General features: G+C 35.4%; 2 protein-coding genes across 2 annotated transcripts in view; one reads left to right on the top strand and one right to left on the bottom strand.

Annotated features, from left to right (window-relative positions):
• Positions 1-332: 332 nt before the first annotated feature.
• LOC125659903 (E3 ubiquitin-protein ligase RNF4-like) lies at positions 333-14,583 on the bottom strand. The gene is made up of 7 exons (XM_048891700.2): positions 14,501-14,583; positions 12,264-12,381; positions 8,609-8,718; positions 4,566-4,587; positions 4,021-4,159; positions 2,338-2,425; positions 333-2,014 (listed from the first exon to the last, which is right to left on the bottom strand). The coding sequence occupies exons 1-7, from the start codon at positions 14,531-14,533 to the stop codon at positions 1,865-1,867; spliced, it is 660 nt and encodes a 219-aa protein (XP_048747657.2). The 5' UTR covers positions 14,534-14,583; the 3' UTR covers positions 333-1,864.
• LOC125659904 (phosphatidylinositide phosphatase SAC2-like) overlaps positions 14,573-18,066 on the top strand; it is a 141,523-nt gene continuing 138,029 nt past the window's right edge. Inside the window, exon 1 of the mRNA XM_048891701.2 lies at positions 14,573-14,832. Within this exon, the coding sequence (XP_048747658.2) occupies positions 14,736-14,832 (97 nt within the window). The 5' untranslated portion in view covers positions 14,573-14,735. The remainder of the gene's footprint in view (positions 14,833-18,066) is intronic.

Here is an 18,066-nt window from a genome sequence, read left to right on the forward strand (position 1 = left end):
TTGCAACAAAATTCTCCTGACCCAGGACCCACGAATTTCACAATTTTGCTAGACGTCTTATTGCTCATCAGACTATATGCACAGCTTGTATTACCAAGTGTCCAAAAGCAATAAAGATTTTTAAAGATTGTATAATTATTCTAAGGTTTAGGCCTAACTCTTCAGCCCTTAAGGGGACAGGGACCATGTACTTCATAATTTACATTCCCCTTCCCTCATAGATGCTTCATGTCAATTTCGGTAAAAATGGTTTGATAGTATTTCGGATAAAGTTGAAATGTTAAAAAGTTTAGGATGGATACTCAAGTGATTCAGATGAGCTTAAAACAATAGAAGATGACAAAATGCTTTATTTCTGTTATCAATCCACAATTAGTGACAGAGAATTAATGGTAAATACTATCCTGGGTTATATTTCAAAACTTTTCCTTGAATTATCACGCAACATTGAGGTCCATACCATACATAGCCCATTCTTCACATCATTATGAACATGGAGAAAGGTAGGATGATTCCAATCTTTCCCATAACAAAAATAATTCACAGTTTTCCTATCAATGACTATTGAATTACAAGGTGGTTCAGTACACTATAAAATTTAATAAATGGCTCATTCATGAAGCATGAGGTGTTTTAATGAGCCATTAAATAAAATTTTAGTGTAATGAGAAATCTTAATTTTTTAATGATTATTAAAAAAAGAAATATAAGTGAAGTTTGTCCAATCATTCTTCAATTTTCAGTCTAAAAGAAGTTAATCAACTAATAAGTACACACAAATCACAAACTATAAAAACATTGCTTCATATACAAAAAAAAAAATACAAAAAAATATCATGCTTTAGAGGCACAACTAATTTACACATACACTATCAAATATCAATAATCTTGATCAAGATATCAAAAATCACCAACTAAAACCCTTCATTTTGAAAAGATCAGTCTCAGATGTGAAGACTAAAATGAAAGACATTGTTAAGGACAGTACATTTCCATTGACTTCTGAATACTGTATTCAAATTATTTTCCAAGATGCTGATAATAAATACAATACTCTTAGTGTGAAATACATAAATTTTGATGCACCCAATTATGTCTGCAATCACAGTATGTAATTTCTGAAGCAAGATAACTCTCTATATCAGTCTTTTTTAAAATGCCAACGGTACAAATGTAGCACTCTTCAGCTTGGGAGGTAAATAAAGCATTTTAAAAAAATGTCTGACAATTGTTTCTGATGACAGTAAAAGGTTTTACAGACAAGTTTAACACTCCAATTCTTATGCTTTGGAACTCTATTGCCGCCAAAATATATTCTGCTAAAATAATTTGTTTAAATTAACAATCACCAAATTTTACACTCGCGGTTAAAATCCGCTATATAATATTTGATAGTGTATGATTCAATAAAGATTTTATAGGAGTGTAAGACTTGCATGTCTGTTTTTTTCTTACAAACATTTATTATACAAATTGCTGTTGAAGTAAGTTTATAATGCACTGTCAAAATAAATATATTGTATATACACATGTATGTCCTAGCTATGTTTCAAATCAATAGTAACAATTGCTCATACATGTACATATAAATTCCACCTATATTCATTCAATTGTCAGTAATATATGCTCAACAGATCTAGCACGAAACTCCAAATCACATAAGTCCCTGATCATAAAAATAATTGACAGATTTTTTCCCTTCCATGTAGATGGACAGTATCCATGCACATCAAAGGAAAGTCAGCACTAATGAATGAAAAAATCTTAGAAATCCACATACATTCCATCAATGTTAACTGACATACTTTCAAAATGGCCTTTTCAGAACTATCAATCTTACAGCACCACATCTAGAAGTTCCCTATCATATAAACAGTGGATGAATGTGTCGAAGCGTCAGTTTCTTCCTGCAAGTGGGGCAAAACTTATGGGTATTAATGGACGCTTTTATACAAGGCTTGCAAAATACATGACCACACACTGTAGACACCAACTGTCGGCCACTTTTCTGGATCTGTCAATAAAAAAGATGTATACATTCTTCTGGTGAGAACCTTCCCTCTTCAAGCATACACCAAGATTTGCTGCGAGGTACAGGTATCATTTTGTGTTGCAGGGATTTAGAAATGCAACTTCCCTTTGATTAAAGTAAATTAGACACATGTCGTTTACGTCACAATGTAAGTGTTGCTTAAGAAAAAACACAAATCAAGTTGTTAATGAAAATCTAAGAGAACCCTGAAATCTGTCATAGAACCATTGCCTCAAGCCAAGCTTGAATTTAACTGTTTGATTTTGAGACAATGACACTGAACTGAAGTTTGATGTACACGATACCTGTTTCTTGCTATCCATACAGATTGGGCAGTTAATCTCTTGCAGTGGTGATGTTATAGAATTATTAGAACTAGTGGATGGCTCATTCCTAGAAATGATTAAAGTAAAGAATATGTAATTTGACATATAGATATACATGTATAGGGATATCTTGTAAAATTACTCAGTCAGCTTCATTCATCCAGAGTTTTTATGCATTTTTATTAGCTCAACTAAGCTATTCTGATAAAAATTTGTCCATTGTCTCTCGACATCAACTTTGCTTATAATCAACTGAAGAAACAAAATAACCTACTAAATCAGGAGGGGCCCTGTTGAGAAATTTAAAATTCATATTTTACTTGTACTAGTGCTAATGACACATAACCCACTAATGTTTGTGATGACAGAAATGAGTGATTATGTTCTTTTCCCCAATCCGCATATCCATGTACAGCTGCAGGTATAAAATAGAAAAGCTGAAAGTGTATTAAACTTAGAAGGAAAGCCTGCTGTAATTACTAGAACTCACATCTCATCTCTAGCCCTTTAGGAATGTATAAATACTTCAGCACAATTATACATGTATCATATAACCATTTTGGCCCCATCCAATCAGAACACCTATCTCCGGGATAATGAAATTCATACCAACTGTGGACAGAGGCCAGTTATAACAGATTTATAAATATATATAAAAAAGTAAACTGACTTGAAATTTAGTTTTTTAAATGAAAGCATAATGGACATTAACAACATATGACTACATTGACATCCCTCCCCCTTAAATTGGAACCTCTACCCCTAGTGCTACAAAATTCAAAATTTGGAAACATCTCTTTCTGCTTTCCCAATTATGCACTTAGTTTTTACATAGTTTCAGCAAAATAGAATTTAATCACTCTGACCAAAATTAGGTTGGGTAGGTTTGTAAACAAGGAAAAGTTATTTTGTGCCATAGAAAGTGCTGATTGGACAGACATACAGACAGTGATCATCATTGGATTCTAATATAATTAAAGTCAGCTCATTGATCCACTTCTTTAATTTTATATTGTTGCTACATGAGAAGCGGATCAAGAGCTGATTTTAATCAAGAATGATTGGGTACCTGCCATATAGCAGGGCCCTAAAAAACACCTGCCATATAGTAGGGCCCTAAAAAACACCTGCCATATAGCAGGACCCTAAAAAAAAAACACCTGCCATATAGCAGGGCCCTAAATAACACCTGTCATATAGCAGGACCCTAAAAAACACCTGCCATATAGCAGGGCCCTAAAAAAACACCTGCCATATAGCAGGGCCCTAAAAACACCTGTCCTATAGTAGGGCCCTAAATAACACCTGTCATATAGCAGGGCCCTAAAATACACCTGTCATATAGTAGGGCCCTAAAAAACACCTGTCATATAGCAGGGCCCTAAAACACCTGTCATATAGTAGGGCCCTAAAAAACACCTGTCATATAGCAGGGCCCTAAAAAACACCTGTCATATAGCAGGGCCCTAAAAAAATCTGTCATAAAGCAGGGCCCTAAAAACACCTGTCATATAGCAGGGCCATAAAAAACACCTGCCATATAGCAGGGCCCTAACAACACGCTCCATATAGCAGGGCCCTAAAAACAATCATTACATTTGGGTCAAATAAGACTATATCTCTCTAGGAAAAAATGGTATTGATCACATCTAACCAACATACTCTATTTCGCTGTCAAAAGATATGGGTAAGGGAAGTTCAATAGAAGACTGGGAGATTTCTATGACATCATTTTCAGATTCCTCCGAGTTGTCACGATTACGATTACGCCTGCTTCTGTTTCTGTGTCGCCTCCTGGTCTCTACAAAAAAAAAAAAAAAGAATATAACTAGGACATGAATGTCAACACAAAGTGACAGCAATGAGATGCTGCTAGTATATATATATATATATATATATATATATATATATATATATATATATCTATATCTATATAATTCAATAAAAAAAAGCAGGAAAATATACAGTTCCAAAATATATTTAAATATATTTTGGAACTGTATATTTTCCTGCTTTTTTTATTGAATTATTTTGACTGTGTGATATCAACTCTTTCTATTTGGATTATATATGTATATATATATATATATATATATATATATATATATATATATATATATATTTGTAACAATATGATTGTATTTCATCCAATAGCTGCTCAAAAACTGACAAATTTTACCAAATGTGTCCACTTATGACATAATTACCTGTGTTACTTGTTCCTGAGAGCTGAAAAAAAAAACAAGAGATGTTTGTAAAACACATATACTCCCCATGGTGCAAAATTGAAAAGGGTTATACACACACATCATTTAATTGATAGTAGTAAATAAATTTAAAATATTGAGCAGACAATGTCTTCCTATGTCAAGAGTGAATTGACCATGTGACCTAAAAATCAATAGGGGTCATCTACTCCTTATGCTGTACCAGTGTACCACGTTTGGTGTAAATCAAGCAAATAATTCTTAAAATATAGGAGACAATATATTACTATGTCCAGTTCAACAACTAACTTTTGACCTCAAAATCAATATGGGTAATCTTCTCCAAAAGATGTACCAGTGTACTAAGTTTGATGTCTGTCAAGCAAAAGGGTTATCAAGATATTGAGTGGACAGTATATTACTATGTCCAGTTTGATTTTTGACCATGTGACCTCAAAATCAATAGGAGTCATCTCCTCCTGAATATACACCACTGTACTAAGTTTGATGTCTGTCAAGCAAAGGGTTCTCAAGATATTGAGCGGACAGTATATTCCAATGTCCAGGTTGACCCTTGACCTTTAAACACGTGACCTCAAAATCAATAGGGATCATCTTCTCCTGAAGATGTACCAGTGTACCAAGTTTGATGTCTGTCAAGTAAAGGGTTCTCAAGATATTGAATGGACAGTATATTCCCATGTCCAGTTTGACCCTTGACCTTTGACCATGTGACCTCAAAATCAATAGGAGTCATCTTCTCCTGAATATATACCAGTGTACTAAGTTTGATGTCTGTCAAGCAAAGGGTTCTCAAGATATTGAGTGAACATTACATTCTTATGTCCAGTTTGACCCTTGACCTCTGACCATGTGACCTCAAAATCAATAGGGGTCATCTACTCCTTATGCTGTACCAGTGTACCACATTTGGTGTCAATCAAGCAAATAATTCTTAAAATATAGGAGACAATATATTACTATGTCCAGTTCAACAACTAACTTTTGACCTCAAAATCAATATGGGTCATCTTCTCCAAAAGATGTAACAGTGTACCAAGTTTGATGTCTGTCAAGCAAAGGGTTCTCAAGATATTGAGTGGACATTATATTACAATGTCCAGTTTGACCCTTGACCTTTGACCATGTGACCTCAAAATCAATAGGGGTCATCTTCTCCTGAAGATGTACCAGTGTACCAAGTTTGATGTCTGTTAAGTAAAGGGTTCTCAAGATATTGAGCGGACAGTATATTCTAATGTCCTGTTTGACCCTTGACCATGTGACCTCAAAATCAATAGGGGTCATCTTCTCCTGGAGTTGTACCCAGTGTACCAAGTTTGATGTCTGTCAAGCAAAGGGTTCTCAATATATTGAACGGACAGTATACTCCTATGTCCAGTTTGACCCTTGACCATGTGACCTCAAAATCAATAGGAGTCATCTTCTCCTGAATATATACCAGTGTACATGTACTAAGTTTGATGTCTGTCAAGCAAAGGGTTTTCAAGATATTGAGTGGACATTATATTCTTATGTCCAGTTTGACCCTTGACCTTTGACCATGTGACCTCAAAATCAATAGGGGTCATCATCTCCTGAAGATGTACCAGTGTGCTAAGTTTGATGATTTTCAAGCAAAAGGTTCTCAAGATATTGAGCGGACATTATATTCCTATGTCCAGAGTAGATTGACCCTTGACCTTTGGACCTGAAAAACAATAGGGGTCCTCTTCTACTCATAACCAACCCACATATGAAATATCATTATCATCAAGTGAATGGTTCTCAAGATATTGAGCGGACAACATGTGGTCTAATGACCGACCGACCGTCAGGTGCAAACCAATATGCCCCTGTTCTTTGAAGGGGGGCATAAAAAATACAGAATCCATGATGAATAAAATTCCAACTGAAATGCCCCTATGCTTTTTTTTATCAATCTTTCCTACATCTTAAAACCAGTCTTTGCTGGAAAAATTTATCATTTCATTAATCAAGCAATACAAAACATTCCAAACTAATTCATTAAAATTAGAAAATGAATCTAAATTCTAAATGAGTTTTCCCAAAATGGTGCATTCCCTAGGAAACTTTAAAAAAGAAAATGATTTCATTGAATAATGATCAGGTTCTGTATCACTGCGACAGGGAGAATTCCAACATACACGTAACACTGATTAACATAGGGGATATTTCATTGACTCCCAGGTATTCCTCTCTGTTGATTAATGAACCTCTGTTGTATTTCCTTCTTTCTCTAATATCGAGCTATTATACTTCATAACTGTTAATAACTTAGTTTCAACTTTTGTTAATGCTTGTGGACGTTTTATAACATGGACGAGGCTACATATTCATAGTAAATATATGTATATACAAAATGTACATGTATATTCATGTCATGTAGAATTATTAAGTACATATTGTACAGTGTATATGTTTTGATGACGGGGCTTGGTCATGTAAATGTAACATTATGTACAAGGTTCAATCAAAGAATGATATTTGTTATCATGAATTTTAAAACTTAGGCCACATCAAATCGATTCTCTGGTTCTCAGACACCGCCCCCCCCCCCCACAAAAAAATCGGCCGCTGACACGAGTTTATTGCCGCCCCGGAAAAAAATCCCCGCCACCCGTATTTGATCCGTCAAAATAAAATTTGTGTTTTGGCGCCTTGCTGAATAAGACATGCTGCTTAGTTGATGTAAACAATATGGCGACAGAAACAGTTCTTGTCAACATTGAGATTATTTTTAACTCAAAACAGATTGTTCCATGGACAATTATACCGGTAGACTCGTCCTTGACAGTTGATACGCTTTGCAAGAAACTTCTGGGCGGTGAATTTAAAGAAATTGAAACCGCGAAGGAACAAATTGATGAAAGCAAGGCCGAGTTGAAGTACGACATTTTTGTAGGTCGAAACAAAACGTTTGACAGCGATAAGGTTTTTTCAACAGTGAAAATTTCTGAAGTGGTTGAACTTTTTGTAAGATATTTAATTTGTAAATCTCTAACTTTCTTCACAACACAAAAAAAAAAACGACCCACGGACAAAAAATCCCTACCCATTTGTGACATGGAGATAAACTGAAAAACTAAACCTCCTACCTACCTACCTACCCATTTTTTGAAAAACAATTGTCTGAGAACCAGAGAATCAATTTGATGTGGCCTTACTAATAAAATATGTATACTATATTCATCCCCAATAATAGCCTCATCCTACCTCATGGACCATGATGTGGACAAAATTGAATCTTCATTACTCATCCACATATTATTTGAATCTTAACCAGTGGTTTTTGAGATTTTTAAATTGAATCCACTCAATTTTTAAAAAAAATACTTTTCTTCATTATCTCCCTTTGGAAGGGAAATCGGTCTTTCAATACGCCGGTTTCGAGGTACGTCCGAGTTATTTCCCTTTGGAGAACTCTTGTTCATAGTAAGGCGCGAAAGAATTTGTTTACACGCGGGGGTGGGACAAATATTCATCACTGCGTAAGTGAATGTACTCAGTAAGTTTCTCATACGCTATTTGATCACCCGAATTTGACTGATACACAAACTAAGTAAGTGATAAGTATTTAGGGAGTAATTAAATACATAGAATTCTTATCCTATCACGTTATTTCGTTGGTCATAAGTACCATATCCAAGATATTTCTTGCAAATATGACATTGTTTGTATGTTTCCACTTCGGTAAAACATTTCTTTCAATAGTATTTTGTATTTCCCACATTTACATAGTTGAAGAGAAGCCACTTTAAATACATTTCATCGTCTTCCTCCTTGGCTGTAGATCCACTCTGTCCCACTTAGGCATTCAAAGTTCCACTAAATGCACCTCCTATACAGAAGAGTTTGTATCTCGAAACTGGCATATTGAACAAACCTGAATCACTTTCACAAAAGGACACTATATGCCAAGTTTGGTTGAAATTGACCCAGTGGTTCTAGAGAGGAAAATAAAATTGTGAAAAATTTACAACAACAGGTTAAACTCTTCAGTGAGGGGTAAGTCAACTTACTACTACAACATTTGTATCATTTGATCCACTGGGATTAGGACTCGTCAGATCGATAACATCTTCATCCCCACTTGTCAGATCAATGCAAGAGCCATTTTGTACATCAGCATCTGTAAAGTCAAAACAGTATTTTGCTGAATAGAGTGTAAAACTATTCCATGAAAAAACAAATGGATAGAAATCACTATCAGTAATGTGGCACATTTTGTTTTAAAAGCTTTCTCAAATGCATACTGTTTATCAAAATATTCTATTCAATGCATGCAAGGCTCAAACAACAGGCCCATGGACCACATTGCTCATCTGAGTAAATTTGACCCAGCTGTTGTGATTTTTACCCCTATTGTGGCCCCAATCTAACCACAAAGGGTTATGATATAACCATGATACACAGTCAAAACTCATGGTGTAAAATGCAAGGTTTTGTCATAAGGAGAGCCCTACCTTACATAGTTCAGGAGATATATTGCCTAGTTAGATTTTTGTTAAAAATTAAGTCAAACTCCAAGGTCACAAGTGTAAAAACTTTAGTACCAAAAGAAAGGTCTTGCCACAAGGAATGCACAAATGAAATGAAGGCCTATCACTCATCATTCAAAAGTTATAAGCAAGGTTAAAGTTTCAGTCAGACAGGACAAAAACAATATGCCTCCAACTTTAGTCACAGCTTGGGGCACCAAAAAAAAATGAACAGACACAACTTAGGATCATTTGCATTTTGAAAGAATTTATTGTTGCCATGCTAATATTGAAAAGAAGTTGTTTTAAATAACACATTCCCTGGTTTTTCCCATATGAACTTGATCTCCTACTGTGGCCCCACCCCTGAAGTCCCTGGATTGAGCAAACTTGAATTTGCACTACCTGAATATGCTTCCATGTTTTAAAAATGAGTAATCATGGCCCTGCTGTTATTGAGAAGAAGATTTTAAAGATGTTTCCCTGAATATTCCCATGTAAAACTTTGATCCCCTATTGTGACCTCAACCTACCCTGGGGATCATGATTTGAACAAACTTCAATTCACACCACCTTGGGATGTTTGCATTTCAATATGAGTATTCATATCCCTGATGTTGTTGAGAAGATTTTTCCTAATATCCCCATGTAAAACTTTGATCCCCCATTATGACCCCATCCTACCCCCGGGGTTCATGATTTGAACAAACTTGAATCTGCACTACCTGTGGATGGCTACATATCAATATGAGTATTCATGGCCCTGTTATTACTGAGAAGGATATTTTAAAAATTCCTGTACATCCCTTATGTAAAACTTTGATCCCCTATTGTAACCCCACCCTACCCCCGTGGACCACAATTTGAAGCTGTATTACCTGGAGATGCTTGCATATTAATAAGAGTTTTAAATAATGACCCTTTTGTTCTTGAGAATATTTTTAAAGATATTTCCTAAACATCCCCAAGTAAAAGTGTTATCACCTATTGTGATCCCACCCTACCACTAGGGGAAATGATTGTACACTATGTCAGGAAGCTTTCATGTAAATTATGACTTTTCTAGCCCAGTGGTTCTTTAGGAGATTTTCAAATGATCCCACCCTATTTTTGCATTTTCTTGATTATCTCCCCTTTGTAGGAGCATGACCCTTCATTTGAACAAACTTAAATCCCTTCACCATGGATGATGTGTACAAAGTTTGCCTGAAATTGGCCCAGTTAGAAGATGAAAATGTGAAAAGTTTACAGACTGATAGACGATGGACAACTGGTGATCAGAATAGCTCACTTGAGCTAAAAACCAGACAAATGGCAATAAGAAAAGCTAACTTGAGCTTTCCGTTCAGGTGAGCTATGAATTGCTATATGCTTGACCACTATTTTTCCATTTAAGGGCTGGGTCAAGAGTGTCCTAGCTTGAAGATATAGAATATTATGTATATGAACAGGATTAAGTCTCATGATGAATCATTGTATCTAAGTATGTCCATATGTCGGTAAATAAACATGCATCATAAACACTCAAACACCTAATACATCAACAAAACATATGCAACAAAATTTAATTAGATATGATTAATAAATCTAAATACATGTAATAGCTCTGGTTACATAAAAGCTATTCTAATAATGTGTATTTTATTTTTGTTAGCCAAACGTTCAATTTAATTAAAGGGACATGCATGGTCACGATTTGAGCTGAAAATTTTCAAAACTGTATTTTTCCATATTTATTGATTACAATGCTTAACTAAAGTATTTCTAATGGTCAACCAGAATTTGAATATCAGTTAAGTTACAAGTGAGATATAGCACTCACAATTCTTTGTTAAGTAAACAAGGCTCATGCCATGTTTTTGTTTACATGTAAATTGCTTATTAGAAAATAGCATGTTTAAAACATGTAAACAAAAACATGGCATGAGCCTTCTTTATATAACAAAGAATTGTGAGCTCTGTATCCCCCATGTACCTTAACATCTGACATTCAAATGTCTTAATTAAGTATTCTAAACATCAAAAATGGAAAAACAAAATTTGAAATTTTTCAGATGAAATCGTGTCCATGACCCTGCAAGTGCTTGATTGGATTAGTAACATTCACTATTTACAACTTAGTTACTCCCCCTAAAATTAAGAGGTATGTAAAGTGGGTCTCTTTCCAGCCTACAAAACAAGAGGTACTGTGAGCAATGCTCACTAAGAATACCCCCCGCTTACCCCAATCTCCCAAAGGGTGTTGGTAATAGGTATAAACTACCTCTTTTCTGAGTGTAAAAAACAAATGGCATGACAAACCGAACCATATTGCTACTTCGATGTCCAGTGCGCGTGACCTTTGACCTTTTGACCCCAAAATCAATAGGGAACATCTTCATCCCATGGGTAGTCCATATGTATGATATGGTGACTGTAGGTGGAAAGGATAACGATTTAGAGCCCGGAAACCATATTGCTACTTCGATGTCCAGTGCGCGTGACCTTTGACCTTTTGACCCCCAAATCGATAGGGAACATCTTCATCCCATGGGTAGTCCATATGTATGATATGGTGATGGTAGGTGGAAAGGATAATGCTTTAGAGTCCGGAAACCATTGCGTCTACAGACGGACGGACAACCCGATTCCAGTATACCCCCCCACAACTTGTTGCGGGGGGTATAATAATTATGACAATCGCTAACAAACCTTACATCAAATCACACCTATGTACTATGCCTCGACACACATACAAACTGTTAGTCAAGCAATAACATTATTCCTTTTACTGAAAAGTGTTCAGATATCATACCTATGTATGCCTCGACACACATACAAGCTGTTAGTCAAACAATAACATTATTCCTTTTACTGAAAAGTGTTAAGATATCATACCTATGTATGCCTCGACACACATACAAGCTGTTAGTCAAACAATAACATTATTCCTTTTACTGAAAAGTGTTAAAACACTCAAAGGCAAAGAGGCTGATTATTCAAATTTCTTAGAATGTTTTAGTGATTGAAGAAAGCAGTTACAAATATATTTTGCCATTTTTCAAAATGCAACTTTTTGCTGAATTGCATAACATGAGAAATGGCAAATCAATACAAAAATAGCTTAATAAAGGCAAACAGCTAGGTGAAGCTTCAATACAGTTATAGGCCTATAGCTAAATCAGGAGACAGTGCTGAACCCGACTTAAACACAAACCATCATCATTTAAAATGACCAATGATTGGTTATGTTCTCTGTGTCTGCTCCTACTACGGTAAAGTTCTCGTGGACGTCTTCTGTGGCGCCGTTCATGTAATGGTCTTCTCTGTGACACCTAATCAAGTAAGAATACGAAAACATGTTTAAAAGAAAGCTGATCTGAGTTGAAATGGAGAATATGTTGAAATGAGGGTGAATAGAAAAACTGGAATGGCACACAATATGGATGGAATGGCACACAATATATGTAAACGGAGAATATGTTGAAATGAGGGTGAATAGAATAACTGGAAAGGAATTAATGGCATATGATCTATTAACTGGAATGACACACAATATGAATGGAATGGCAAATATATCTTTATATTCAAGTAATATTTGCACTGAAAATGATGTAAATGAATATTTGGAATTATTTTGATAAAACATTGATACTGATGTAAACAGGTAAAAGAATAAAGGATTCAACTTGAATTTCCTCTGATGACATTTTGGATTCTATCATTAAGTATATTACTATCTTATTTATTTCTATTATCCCACAATATATTTAAAACTTTGCACATATATAATGTACTCTGGAAATGAAGTATATGAGATGGGGGATTCTTTTATAGAGTTGTTTACGAATTTTGGACAATTGGATGTGAGACGGTTCAGGTGCGCGACTGTTCAGCACCTGATGCGAGGTTTTGGGAGTTCGGTGACAACGGTTCGGGAGTTGATTATTATGCAAGGATTTAAGTCAATAAACCTGTTTTTTGCTGAAAAACTCTGACCTAACCCTAACTGGACCCTTACATGGTGAATTGCCACTGAAGTGGTGCTGAGGGTTATATGTTTAATGGTGCATTACAATTCATAGTAAACTAAATGTTTGCAGCAAGCTATGGACCCAAACCATCATGACCGAACTCCTCAACCATTACATAGACCAACCCCTGAACCATCGCGAACCTGTTGTTTAATGTTTACACATTCTCAACATCATCGTATATCCCCAGAAGCTACGATCAGTCATATGAGATCCATTTCAAAAACACAAAATAAAAAAATTGGCAGAGTCCCACAAAGACCATCCATTTCATCAAAAACATTACTTCACCAGAGAAGAGGGATCGATACATCGATCCAAGTATTCTCTTTAGAGAAGTCGAGAGGCATAGCCTTCATCGACTTCTCTTCGCAAACATTCATGTTTTGATTCTGGAAAACGTGTAAATGCCGGAGTCGATGACGGTTTATGCTTCGATCGACGTTTCGACTCAGATGTGCCTGGATTTATGCAATAGACAACTTGTTTTCAAACATTTAACAGCAATACACAAAACCGTCACAAGGAAATCAAAACTTACTTGCTTTTAATCCATTTTCAACATGTCCCTGTCCCGGGTTTAAATCACAACTCTATTTACGTCAGCCTGCTTTCTCTTAACTGGTCCCCTATTGTGACAGCTCCCAAGACCAGTTAACGTAAACCCGGGACAGGGGAAATGTTGAAAATGGATTAAAACAAGTAAGAGTTGATTTCCTTGTGACAGTTTTGTGCATGACTGCTAAATGTTTGAAAAAAAGTTGTCTATTGCGTAAATCCAGGTACATCCGAGTCGAAACGTTGGTCGAAGCATAAACCGTCACTGACTCCAGCATTTACACGTTTTCCAGAATCAAAATATGAATGCTTAATTGCGAAGAGAAGTCGATGAAGGCTGTGCCTCTCGACTTCTCTAAAGAAAATACGATCCAAGGGGCTAGCGCTGGACGTGGAACTAAAAGTAAACAATCCCAGTCCAGAAGAACTAGTCTTCTAATAATGCTATATATGGTGGTTGAAGGGAGAAGGCATATATAAATATCTCCTGCGGTAAATGGACGGGTGGATCAAATTCAAAAGTCGTGTTGCCCTTAACTTGAGAGTCTCAATGATCACACCATAAAACATATCATCTGTTCATATTTTTATCAATTCTATCATAATTCTTATTTCAAATCATTAATTTAGGTACCACTCCGATCATTTTATGCACCATTCCAGTTTTTACAGCATTATTCTGGTTATTCTAGATATGAGAATCTAGCTAGCCTAGTATATGGGCTACCGTTGAAATGACAATTGGGGCCAACTGGGTCACTGAAACAAGATTCTTTAGTTACTTATGTAGTTCAAAAATAGGTATCTTAATATGATTACACCAATCAAATTATGAATGAAAAGACGTCGTATTAAATCCTACTTGTAAGTGTGGTATTGGTAAGCCGAAATCCATGATCGCTGACTAGAACTCTTTCGTGAAAGAAGATAAAATATGGTCCACACTTCCTGTAAATAAATTTTGACAGACGTCGAAAGATTAGCAATCACAAATAATTCATAACAATTGATTGTATGGAAATTTTACGTTTTCTGATATCTCATATTTCGCGTGGCCAAAACAACTTATGATACCCGAATGTCAAACGGTTTGAAGAATGCAATTATTTCAGTCAGATGATCATTATATTTTGCATGATGGAGATTTTTCATTGTGGTGCTGTCGAAAATCTGGAGCTCTTGAAGCGAAAAAAGGTTTATTTAATTAGTTTAGAAATTTAGAGAGCTGCTGGTATAATTTTTAGGAAGTTAAGTACATGGAAAGTGAACAAAGTAAAACCCACAGATACTTACGCTTGCTGATTTGATATCGTAGCCCAAAGTCACCAAATGTATTGTAGTAATTAGGGCTACACGGACCGTGGATTTCGGCCTGGATAGCTCAGTGGTTAGAGCACCTGACTAGTAATGCAGGGGTTCCGGGTTCGATTCCTGGTCCAGCCAAAGATTTTCTCCTCTCTTCTTTAGATACTACAGTATATTTATGCAGAGAATAGGGGACCAAGACCAACAAATGTATGTAGGCCTATATAGAGACCTATATTTCTATTAATACATTTGATGTTTTTGGCCACAAGTGTCATAAATTTGGTGTCAGTGTAAAATAAGTGAACAGTCAGATCGCATTCAAAGAGAAAGGGGATAAATCTAGAATAAAGATTAAATGTATTAGCACAATTTATTCACAGACTCAGAGAGAGAGAGAGAGAGAGAGAGAGAGAATGATGATCAGTGTAGTCATATTCTTTGGAGTCTGTCTAAATTCTTGTTTATTGACTATATATTTTACTGTCAGGGGTGTGATTTTTCCTCTTTTCAGAGGAAATCCTGATTTGCTTAATTTTTGAAAAAAAGAAACACTCTGGATTTGATCTAAAGTGGCAGAAAATGATATTTTACCAGGTAGGGTGAGGTGTTTTCCTCCCTTTTTGACCAGTTTTCCTCATATCTGAGGAATTCAGTCATATCCCTGTACTGTGTTGATCTGATAGCACAAAAAGTTCTATTTACTTTGTTCAATCTGATTAAAATACAGATCTCTCAAATAGCACACTGCGCTGTGTGGTATTTGAGAGATCTGTATTTTGATCAGATTGTACTTTTTTATACACCTTTATTTTCCCCTGTATAAAACTACAGTTAAAAAAATGAATATTTTGACTGTTAACTTTAATAAGTTCAGAATTTCTATCATAGGTCTCTTGTCAGGCTCCCAGTCAACAGACAAGTGTTGACCACTGTTACACTGTTGTCATTGGCTATATGTATATCATATGATCTTGATCCATGCCTGCAACAGCATTCATTTTCCAGGAAGTTTGTTACCTACATCTTTCATATGAACAGTTTTGTGTCACAAAATTCTGACATTTTTGTGAATATTTGAGATGGGAAAATCAATTTATTCAATGTAACTGAACTTGTAATATGGTGGTTAAAGAACATCATTATTTTTTTTATATAATTACAGTAAAATATCTGTATCTCAAATATGGTTTATCTCGAATACCCCGCTTGAGTCGAAGTCAACTGCCGGTCCCGGCTGTTTTCCCTATATAAATGATTTTAAAAACTTCTGATATTTCGAACACGGTAATCTCGAATACCCCGCTTATGTCGAAGTATTTTCGAGGTCCCATGCCCTAAATTCACCTGGTTTATCTCGAAGTGCAGTCAATTTTCCGCTCTGCTAACCATACCTGGTGTCGTTAATTAAGTCACACGTTCACGCCCGCGGCTACACCAATTATAATTATACTAACCGCTAATCCACGCTCGCCTTTTCCGAGTAGTCCCAGGTCGCAATAATTGGTACAACAGCTTGGGTGATTAGTGAAGCCTTCCAATATTATGCATGAAGTTCACTGCCAATCATGAACTAACACGCTTGATTCCAGGGATGGGGTTTTGAATGATACACGCTATATCATTAACATTTTAGTTAGATGAACGCACACAATTGCCGAAGTGCGCTTGAAGGTAATGCTCACAATAATGATTACGCAATTAATAATACACGCTTCATCTTTAAAACATCAAATATCCTCCTTCAAAAGAAAAAAATATTCAAGATCGATTTTGGATATCTCGAACCCCTGGATATCTCAAAGTTTTTTCGAAGTCCCTCGGACTTTGAGATAGAGATATTTTACTGTACTTATATTTCAACATGAAATAATGAAGTTGTAACAAAACAATTATAGAGTGGATCTTTAAACAACAGCTGTTTTGTTTGACTTTTGAACAGGTATGTTGATCTCAGCCTAAGGGTTTGAGCAACAGATCCGTTCTCTGGTCAAACAAAACAGCTGTTGTCCAAGGACCCACTCATAAGCTATATACTATTAATGTGACAGAACACAAACATCTGATAGTCTGCAAACTCTGTCAATCCTCATATACATTCATCATTTATTGGACATCAAACATTTTAGTGCCATGTAATGCAATATATCTTTGATAAGTAAAACATTAAAGTAATCAATGTGTTTATACGGGAAATCAGTACAAATGCACTTTTATGCTATGCAGGGGCAGAGCCAGAAAATATTTAAAAGTGGGGATGGGGTGTTGCGACCATAGATTGTTCCTTTTCCATCCAATAAATAGCAAAATAGCAAAAAAATTACTAATTTTTTTAACAATGCTGAACCAAAAGGGTGGCTGGCCTACAACCTTTAGATCTGTCATTGTAATGCATATAATACATTTAGTAATCAAGTATATTTGCATTATTCATACTAGAAAATATTGATGGGAATTTGAAAAGATTTCATACTAAGTGATGGTTCTTTGCAATTAACTGACATAAGCTCTTATGATTAGAATAACGATAATTTCATTATTTGTTCAAAACTTGAAAACAGCTTAATGAAATGAATTAATTCCTTTGAATGATTTGTGATTTTAGAAATTGAATGCATATTTCTAAAATCTGGTAATTTTTTTTTTTTAGACTAAATGAAATCAATGTCCTTGTCAGCCATTTTTCAATCTTTGGGTTGAAGTGCACCAGCTTGTGTACAAGTACTTTTCTATGTCATTAAACATGCAACTAAAATATTTTAGTTCAAACTACACTGTAATATTAAGCAAACATCTGATAATTGAAAGCATTTTTTTTTTTAAACCGAGTGCTTGGTTTGAGTCAAGGATCAACTGATTTTCAATTGTACCAGTAATTGAATCATTTGAACATATAAACTACATGTACTAGGAAATGAAATTGTATGAAGTTCACAATCAGTGTCTTTAGCTATTAGTGCACTACGACTCTTCCCTGTATATGTATGCATATCTAACTATATAAAAAAGTTTAGACTAGTGTATCATGTAAACTGTTTAAGTATTCTTCATGGGGCCTAAATTTAAGAGGGAGGGAGGGGAGAGAGAGAGAGAGAGAGAGAGAGAGAGAGAGAGAGAGAGAGA

Source organism: Ostrea edulis, chromosome 9 (assembly GCF_947568905.1).
Source record: "Ostrea edulis chromosome 9, xbOstEdul1.1, whole genome shotgun sequence".
Taxonomy (NCBI): Eukaryota; Metazoa; Mollusca; class Bivalvia; order Ostreida; family Ostreidae; genus Ostrea; species Ostrea edulis.